At 49.0% G+C, this 9,814-nt stretch overlaps 1 protein-coding gene across 1 annotated transcript; it reads left to right on the top strand.

Moving 5' to 3' along the window:
• Positions 1-353: 353 nt before the first annotated feature.
• buc2l (bucky ball 2-like) lies at positions 354-5,805 on the top strand. The gene is made up of 6 exons (XM_035414673.1): positions 354-442; positions 874-1,134; positions 1,796-3,826; positions 4,589-4,696; positions 5,004-5,111; positions 5,647-5,805. The coding sequence occupies exons 2-6, from the start codon at positions 876-878 to the stop codon at positions 5,673-5,675; spliced, it is 2,535 nt and encodes an 844-aa protein (XP_035270564.1). The 5' UTR covers positions 354-442; positions 874-875; the 3' UTR covers positions 5,676-5,805.
• Positions 5,806-9,814: the final 4,009 nt, after the last annotated feature.

The raw sequence follows: 9,814 nt of genomic DNA, 5'->3' as shown, positions 1-9,814 counted from the left end.
AGCGTAGAACAACCTGTTGTGAAAAGTTACCCATCCCAGTAGCCTACAGACACGTATTTTTGACATACCGCATATTACCCTTTCTCCTCTTAGCTTGCATTGCGATATATCACATTTTAATTTATTGCAAGAATGCGTATTGACACGTATTTTGATTAAAGTTTTCTTTTGGAACGCCCACGTAATTCTCCTCCTGGCTAGCAAATCGCGTCATGGGTCTGTGCCAATTAGAAACAAATGCGTCTACCATTCAAAATTGTGCGTGAAGTCCTCTTCTGACATCCGATAGGTTATTACCGAACATATATTTTGAATTCAGCCAATGCTAGCATCTCTCCACTTTCATATTATAATCAAATCCTCTCCTTTCTTAATTACCTATTTATAGTCAGCTGAGCGCATAGGCGCAGTTTTCTGTTGAAGTTCTTTCTTGCAAGTAGGCGTACGTCAGATCGTTATTTTTCCCCCTCAAGCGTATTTTACCTGTAGCTTGTCCTGACAAATTCAAAACGATTGTATGGTCTGTGTTCGAAGAATTTGTGTCTAATGTTTACGATTAATGTTTCCGTAGGCTACTGTCTAAAGTGTATTTGTGATTTGCGACTCTCGGCTTAAGTATATAGCTGTGTTTCATAAGTCTAGACCATTTGATCCTTTATTTAACGAAGAATTTAATTAAGATTTATAAACCAAATGTATTGAAACAACCAGGCCTTGTGACTAATTTTACTTTTAGTAAGCCATTCGTATCTCATCACGATGTGAATATCGCAGTATTTAACCTCACGAAACCTTTAATGGCAGGCGGGGGGAAATCATTACAGAAATGTTGCATCTGCTTATGTTTTGTATCTCTCCCATTCTCTTTTGCAGATATGGCGGCTACTCGACACGCTTTCGGAACCGGACCCCACGGCCAACATGGCGCTCCTCCAACTAGCGCACCGCGGCCGACAAGCGGACCCCAGAGCTCTGCACAGGGGACTTACCGGTCGCAGCCTGAGGAACCGCACCCGCACCCTCTCCAACCTCACCCCCGACCATTCTTCTTCGTACAGCCTTCCCAGCCCTTCTACCCGTACCAGTGGCCCATGCCCATGCCGTACAACCCATACTGCGGCTTCCCCGGTCTGGGTAAGGAAGTCTCACGCCCATTTTTGCCTATACCCTGCCAAGCCTCCTTTCCTGCGCGCTTTCGCGTGAGTGCAGCGCACCTTTTGAAGTTAGAAATGGTCTCTGGCGCTGTATCAGTCTGAGCCTGGGTCACTTGAACGCTGAATGTGCTTTACCGGCTTAATGACGATTTGAATTTAGCTACCAAATTGCAGCGGCTTCCCTCCGTTTGTGTATTTGAAACGTTGCGGTTTGTTTGTAAAGTTTGGCGGTGGGTGGCTTCCAGTTGTGGGAATCGGCCAGTTATTTTTAAACTTATTTGTCTGAATCGCTAAAATTTCTGTATTTTACCAACTACCATCTTATTCGCTATTTGTTTGTTTTTATTCGGGTATTTGAAGAAGTTTGTAATCGATGGTCGCACTGCCGATTGGTTCAAATGTAACACGTTCAAGTTCCTTAAGCAAGAAGCGTGATGTCTATAGTGCGAATGGCAGATCTGTCTCTGCTGGGCACTGGGAAATATAAAAACCATACCTGTCCCCTTCTCAGTATGCTAGTAAGACCTGCACTGTGGTGAACTTTGTCCTGTATCCAGCTGAATAAGACTTGGTTTTTCTTTTCTTTGTAACTTGATTGTTTTAATTTGCACAAGTCTGACACGTTTCCTCCTGCGTTGAAGGTTACGGCATGGTTATGCCCCCGTTCCAGCCCAACCCGTACATGGAGGCGCCCGGGTACATAGTCCCCCAGGCGCAGCTGCACCTGGCGGACTACAGGCGGATGGTCAACCCCCACTTCCCGCCGACCGTGGCCTACCACGCCCGGCGGTTCCGCTACCAGCAGAACGGCGCCCCCAGGGAGACCGCGAACTCGGAGGTGCAGACCGAGCCCCCGCCCCTGTCCCGGTCCGGGTCCCGCGACTCCGACCCCTGCCCGGGGAGCGACCCGCTGGCGGGGTCCGACTCGGGCCGAGGTAGCAGCTGCGCCAACGCCTCCGCTCACTCCCAGAGCACCTGCTGCGGAAAGCCAGAGCGCCCGAATCCGGAGGCCACGCCCCCGCCGGTGCCGGACGGGCCGGCCACGCCCATGGGTGGCTACACCTGCCGGTCGGAGGAGGTGCAGATCGAGTGCGAGGCCTCCCCGTCGGGGCTGAAGATAATCCGCTCCCACGAGACCACCGCCGAGTCGCTGTCCGTGGCGGCCGCCGCCCCCGGTGGCGACCTGGTGCGCTGCGACGTCTGGTCGGTCAGCTCGGCCGAGGGGGTCATCCCGCTGTACCGCTCGTCCGCCCACGAGGGGGACGTGGTCTCCCGGGACCCGTCCTGCCCCGCCCCGGAGGAGCAGTGCGTCGCCTCGTACCCCGACATCCTCCTGATGGGCGGGTCGCCGTCCCGGGGCGAGGACCTTCCGACCCCACCCCGCGAGTGCGCGACTCTGACCGGACCGCCGGCAGCAGACCCGGCGGGCGGAGAGGTGACGCCAGCCTGCGGCGCGTCCGAGTCGCTAGGCGACGCAGAGAGGGACCACGAGGGCCCCGTCGACGACTGCCCCGCCAACCCCGCGAAGAACGTCCACTTCAAAATCCTCCGGCTGCCCTTCGAGATGCAATACCTGGACGACCTGCGCAACCTGGAGGAGTCGGTGTGGTCCGTGGAGTCGCTGATGCCCTACGTCCCGTCCGCCGAGTGGATGATCCAGCAGGGCTTCATGCAGCCCGAGAAGATCGCCGCGGAGGTTCCCGTGGAAACCAGCGCCAGCCAATCGGAGGCCGCCCCCGCCCTGGAGATCAGCCAGGAAGTGGCCGTCGTGCAGGGCGGGGGCCAGCGGGAGTCCGTGTCCTCCGTGGACTCCCTGCCCCCCTACCTCCCCTCAGCTAGCTGGCTGGCCGATTTCGGGAACGTGTACTACTACAGCAAGCTGCCCCTGCACGTCCAGGAGCAGCTGAGCATCATGGGCAATCCGGCTGATCCGCTGGTCGCCAGGAAAAAGTCCGAAAAGAAGTCGAGCGGTCAGCGCGCGGTCGCGGTGCCGGCCGCTCCAAAAAAACGGGAGGAGAAGCACAGGCGCGCCCCGAAGCTGGAGAGGAGGGAGAGGGGCAGGAGCGCCCTCGCCCCGGGCGACGAGGGGCCGCAGAACTGCGCCGGCTGTTTGGGCAGACGGAACGTTCCCGCCAGCCTCAAACCCGCGGCGGGCCCGACTGTGAAAAGGCACCGGGTGTCCCCGCCCCCGCCCCCGTCCCCTGGCGGTTCCCCGACGGGGCAGACCTGCCTGGCCTGCGGTTTCTGCGGGGCGAGGCCCGTCAGGAAGAGGCGTGGCCCGGAGGTCCCGGTCCGAAACACGGAGGAGGGCGAGGTGGAGGACGAGGCGGTGGAGAACAGGGCCCACCCCGGTGCCCCAAAGCAGCCGGGCGGGGGGGAGCGCGGGAGGGCCGGCGCCGGCGTCCCCGTCCCCGCCGCCGAAGACGACGGTGGCCGCCGCCCGGCCCCCTCCCGCAGACACGTGGAGTCGTGCTCCGCGGCGCAGTGCTCCAAGCTCCGGGAGCTCAACTGCTCCTGCGAGGAGCCCCAGCGGGGCCCCAGCCGGGACGCGCCGAGGCGGGGCCACCCCGCCGCCACAGACGCCGCCAAGGACAGCGGCGAGATCGCGGCCCCCGTCACGGAGAGGCTTAAGACCACGGAGCAGCGGTGCCTCACGCAGAAACTGCAGACCGGTAGGGAGCTTCCAGACTTTACGCTATTGGATGTCACGCTGTGTATTGCCCTGATCCAATTCTGTTTCCATTTCCTTGATTTGCTTCAAGATGTGCTGTATATACTGTGCTGTATCTGAGTACTGTAGGACTGTTGAAATTCAAAAGGAAAGTTCCCCTCTTAACAATTTGGGGAGGGGGGGGCGGGCGGCGGCAGGGGGCGGCTGTCATGCATGGCTGTTTTAATGTAGGTGCCCCTGACTGCTTATTGCAGTTTACAACTTTGCATTTGGGCCCTCATTGCGGGCTGTCGTGTGATTTTGCTAAATCTGCAAACTACCATCTTGTTCAGTTTTCTGTCCTGAATCCAAGCACACCAAAAATTCCTGAGATGTTCACGGGGGAGAGTCTCCTAACTGACCATCAGTTTAGAGTCCTTGGCCTTGATTGTAAAGGCAGCTCCTACAAGAGGAAGAAATTTTATCAAGGCAACAAGATTTTTAGCATAAAGTGTACAAATTAGTTTCGTTTTTTTAATTTTTAATGTTTTTTTTTTTTTTTTTTTTTTTTTTTTTTTTTTTTAACGGTTTCTGCTTTTTACTGTTTCACAGTTAACCAGATAGGAAGTATTTGTACATGTTAAGGCTTTGCTGTTTTGATTGCACACATGAATACTGTGTCCTAAACTTTCATATTTAGTAAAAAAATTTAGCCCAAATGCAGGTGCCTATCCAATATGGAAGGTGATGGATTTTTATTTATTTATTTTTTTTAATCTTCAAGAGAGGTCATGGAGGGGCACCGTGGCTGTTCATGACAGAGACAGCTGTGAGAACGGATCGAGGCAGAGGAACGTGAACAAGCCAAAGAAGGTGCTTGCTCAGATGCAAGGTGAGGGGTGGGGGTGTATCTTTTCGTTTAGACTCGCACCTTCATTGTTTAGTTTTATATTCAGAATAGTTTGTTCTACTTACTCTTGCTTTGCATGCCCTGTTCTTAAATGCTGATACCATATGCTGTCCTTTTCATTCATTTTATTTAAATCGGCACCGAGTTTGTGAAATGGGTGGGGTGAGGTGGATTGGGCTCTTGTGTAATATCTAGAACTGTGCTTCTTTAGAGTAGCCTTTTAACTTGTTGGGGAGGGGGGGGGGGGTGATTTTTAGTGCCTGGGATTATGACTCGTTTATCTCTACAGAGAGGCAGCAGTGCAAGATGTCAAACAAGACTATTGCTCAGCGGCCACTGAACCCTGATTTTGTTGAACCTATTGAAGGATACTACACCAGGTCAAGTTGGACCAAAGGTCGGTTGGCGAGGGGTTTGTTCACAAATTTTAAGTGTAAACCGGGGGGGGGTGGAGGTGGAGGTGTTCAGGTTTGTAGTTTTAGCCCTGCACTACCCTTGATTCAGCTTATTAGCCTATCACAGTCTTCAGTCAAGATATTTAGTAGAAACAGCTGTCTTGTCATCGGCAAACCGGCTTTTTTTTTGTTTTTTTTTTTTGTTTACCCTTTAATTAAAATGTCAAACTTTGGACAGGAGCCTGGGCCGTGTTGTAAATTTTAGCAGAGCAGCATTAGATGTGGTCATGGGGAAATCGTGCTTCTCTCGTTGTGGTCTGTGGCCACATTACATTTTATAGTAATTCAATGGCTGCTGTAGATTGGTCGTCTTCTCCTCGTGTCCAAAGGTTTAAAGTGCTTTTAAGGACTGTAGTGGGCTGTTGGCAGATGGGTCATTGTTTTTAATCGTTCCTTGCAGCATTTTGCCCTTGTACAGTTTTCTGGAATGTAAAGCTGTTTAATTTAAAATTTTAAAAATCTTTTTACTTCTCTCAGGTACGCACAGACGAGACACCAGGTACTGATTCTCACTGAAGCACCAACAACCAATGAAATGGAAGCACTTTCCTCCATCAACACTATTTATAAACTTGATGCACAAAGCACTTTTTTTAAAAAGAGATACTGAATAAACACATTTTTTGAACAAAAGCAGTGTTGCTCCAAGATTTCAAACCTATCAGGTCTGTGGGTGAGAGGGGGGTGAGTGGGTGAGTGGGTGTAGTTTGGCCAGGTGGGTGGATTGTTTGTTTTTGGGAGAGTTGTTCCCAAAACTCTTCCTGTCTCCTTAGCTAGACTAAGCCGGTGGATGGGCTTTTTAAGGCTGAGATATTGTAACTGAGGTTCATGGATGGAGAACAGCCATTACTCAAAATGCCCCCCATCTCCCCCATAAAATCCTTTGCGGCTACAATTGGTCCCTTTACTTCTGGTAGTATAAATGGATGAAGCAGAATAAGTGTGAATGTAATTTGAAACTGTAAAGGTAGTTCAGATATAATGAAGCACATCGTTCAAACGGTGGCTCGCAGCTTTAAGGTGGTCCTGTTCCTACGCACCCCAGTCTCTTCCAACCTCTCAAATAGGATCCCTGGTGAAGCTCACTTCTGTTGTACTTGCCATTCTGCAACAGAAGATGGGGCCCTCTCCCCACCGAATGCTAGAATTGGGGTTTTGCGGTGATATCCAAAATGAAAATGCAGCGCAAAGGGACTATTTCGGACTAACATTCTGGGTACGTTTAACAAGCTTGAGTTTCAGTGTCACGCAGAGCTATTTGCTCTAACATTATTTTCAAAGTTAAAAGGAACATTTTTAATTTGTCTGACCTTGGTTAGATTTTTTTGTTTGTTTTTCTGCTTGGATTTGCAGACGACGATTTCTTTTCAAATTGTGAATAAGTTTTTACATTGGCGTAGAAACAGTTATGAAATGTTCGAAGATTATAGAAATTGAGTATTTTTTGTTGAATACCAGGTGCACTGTATCTGCTCGATTTACACTTCTCTGAAACAAACGTATTCCTGCTATAACCCTGTAATCCAGTGTGGCTGTTTAATGGGCTGTATATTTTCGGTTTTATGGAGTAAAATGCTTCTGTTTTAAGCCCGAAAAAGGAACAGGCAATTGCCTGTTATCTCGCTGCAGTTCATCGCGTTGGGAGCGAGACTGCCTAAGCAGTGTGCAGTGAGCCTTGTTTTTGGGGAAATTGCATTCTTTTGATCTTCCCAGGCTACTTGGATTCATGTAACATCACGGGAACGGCAGAAATAAGATTTTCTTTTTTTTTTTTTGTTATTGTACAACCCAGAGGGAATGGGCTTTTAAAGTATAGATTGTCCGTGCGTGTGTGATGTTGGACCACGGATGGGGAAAATCAATCTGCACATGAGCGGCTCCTAATTTCCTCGAAGCCCTTGGTTCTTCGCTCTCATATCGACCCAAGCGGATTTCTTTAGGCTGTGAGATGCGCTCCTCGGAGGGCCTGGTTTTGTATGAGGTGCTCAGTCCTTTGAAAAGAGAATACCCCCCCACCCCATCTCCTTTAAATTATTTTTTGGATTCAGTGAGGATTGATATTTCTTTACATTTAAACGATTTGAAGAAGCACAGCTGTCCGCAAACTGCCGATGCGGTGAACTGGCTCGCGATTTCCCTGCATAATCCAAGTTGGAGCGGGAGCGGTGAGGACGGGAGACTCCGACTGTCTTGGTGTCGGTTTTGCTGACACGCCGCGGCTCTCTAACTGCCAACACTGGTACACATTTCACTCAGTTAATTATGCGATTGCAGTTGTGATTAGAACGAAAACATTCATACACAGCCCCCCCCGCCCCAGGTCTGTTGCAGTCTGTTCCAAAAAACGTGTTTGTGAATTTTCCCATATCAGGGAAAAAAAGCAGGCACCCGAGCACTGAGCTGTTTTCTTTCTAAATTGTGAGACCGAACCAACATTAAGGTTCAGGGGAAGTTTTTTATTTTTTATTTTTTTTTAATGAAGGAAGGGACGGTTGTTAGCTGCGATAAACCGGATGGGCGGTCCTAAAACTCGAGCACGCCAAAAGTAAACGGATCGTCGCACATGGTTAGTTTGTTAGAAGCGTGCAAGAGGAAGTGCGGTGGGGATTGAGGAAGAAGGCCCGCGTTTGTCGTTTGACAAAAAGCCAAAGTTGCATCAATGTACTGACTGAGGCACTTCCCCTCCCGGTCTCAGTACACTCTCACGCACTACCAGCCACAGCGGCACACGACGCTTCTCCTTTTTCTCCTTTTTCTTTGGCTTCCACTGATTTTCTATATTTTTTAAACCTTTTTTTAAAGACGGTAGTTATTTTAATTATAGGCCTAAGCCAAATAACGAGACGCTGATGCGGATGTTAATGTTCTGATAGTATCTGAATATTATTTTTAATCCGGCATCTTTACATTGCTAATTTCTTCAGTGTCTTCCTAATTTTCAACGTTTATTATCGTCACTGTACGAAAACGAGACACAGAGTCTCGGGGGGTTGTCATGGTTTTCCTGTGGTGGGCGGGATAGGATGTTCCAAAATGTGAACGCTTGTCATATGCATCTTTGATCCAGATGCGATTCCACGACCTAGATGTTCAGCTCTGTGGCATTACACGTTGTCAACGCGTTGATAAAATCAAGATCAGGACGTTGAGTTATGTAACAGCTGTCCAATATGCGTTTGTTGTAGGAAATAATTTTGTGTAGGCCTGAGTTTAACCTTTCAGTTCTCAACTAAAAATATATTTTTAAACGAGGGAGCTCTGGAACGTATGACAAGAGATTCTTAAGGCAGAAGAAACCCAATTTGAACTGACACTGGATAAGGCAGCATTTAATGCTGATGCATCCTCTTCCAACACAAATGGTGCCCCCTAGATATCCTGATACTGCCTCAATGTTTATAAATACAATGACAAAGAAACCCCCCATGGCATAATCTGTGATCTGCCACAGTCACCTGTCCCCTACCCCCACACCGCCGTTTTTTCTGGTTCACTTGTCTCAAATGGAACTGTTGGAACCAGAGGACTGTTCCTGTTGACTTCCGTTAATGCGTTGCAACAGTGCTGCCTTCCACGCATTGTTTGACAAAATTAGACTCGATCCTTTGGGCGGGCACTGTGCGATTGTGCGTGATTGTGTTTGTGTTACGGTCGAGCGCACGCAAGAGAATTTACAAGCCGTTTCAACACTTCAGTGCTCCGTCAGCCTGCGATAAAAGGTGAAACGGCAAGAACGATTTTTCGTTCGTTTGTTGCATTTGGCGTGAGGCAAAAGGCTACAGCAACGATTTGTAATCAAATTATAATTGCATTTTTTTTTTTTTTGGGAGAAAGTAGACAAGTGCCACTTCTGAGCGAGTGGGGGACTTGTTTCACTTCATTTGAAATCTGAAAAGAAAGTTTTGTTGCGTTGATGGTGTTTTTAATGAAGATGCAAATGATAGAATAGTTTCGTTCAAATCAGCCATGGCCCAGGTCTGTAGGGGAGAAAACATTCTGTTAAACTTTAAAAACTTTTTTTGTTGTTTGTTTTTTGTGTGCCTTGGGCTTGGAGGGCTCAGAGGGTTAGCTTCAGTCTTTCAGTGGAAAACAGACGCCTTTGTCTTTCCTCCTTGCCTCATTCTTGGATGCTTGCAGACCTGTACATTAATTGGAAACTGACTTCCTGTCTACACAATAGCTCCAGTTATGAGCTGAAAACAAGCCCCTGGAGAACTGGTCACCTTGGAGGGCTGGAGGTGTACAGCTGTTCCAGGATGGGGCTGTGTGACGACAGTCAACTGTGCAGAAAGCAACTGCTCACAGTATTTGTGTGTGTGTGTGTGTGTGTGCATGTATATGTACGCATGTGTGAGTTTGTGTATATTTACGTCTGTGTGCGTGTGTGTGTGTCTTGTGTATGTGTGTGTGTGCATGTATATGTGTGTATTTGTGTGTGTGTGCATATATGTGCAGGCAGGTGTGCCTGCATGCATGTGTACGTGTGTGTGTGTGTGTTTGCCTCTGTGTGCATGCATACGTGTGTGTTTGCATGTGTGTCTGCATACTGGGGGGGGCAATTTATCATCCAGGGTGGGGTTTGACAGCAGGCATTTGACAAACGTCATCATGATGTCATCTTTTTAATGCAGTTCGTCCCCTTTGC

Source organism: Anguilla anguilla, chromosome 4 (genome assembly GCF_013347855.1).
Source record: "Anguilla anguilla isolate fAngAng1 chromosome 4, fAngAng1.pri, whole genome shotgun sequence".
NCBI classification, from domain to species: Eukaryota; Metazoa; Chordata; class Actinopteri; order Anguilliformes; family Anguillidae; genus Anguilla; species Anguilla anguilla.
Note: the sequence above shows the minus strand (reverse complement) of the source record. Positions and strands in the feature narration are given on the sequence as shown.

Coding starts and splice junctions, on each gene's coding strand:
- buc2l (XM_035414673.1), top strand. CDS start 876: ATGGCGGCTACTCGACACGCTTTCGGAACCGGACCCCACGGCCAACAT. Junction 3,827..4,588: donor CACGCAGAAACTGCAGACCG/GTAGGGAGCTTC, acceptor TTAATCTTCAAG/AGAGGTCATGGAGGGGCACC. Junction 4,697..5,003: donor GGTGCTTGCTCAGATGCAAG/GTGAGGGGTGGG, acceptor TTATCTCTACAG/AGAGGCAGCAGTGCAAGATG.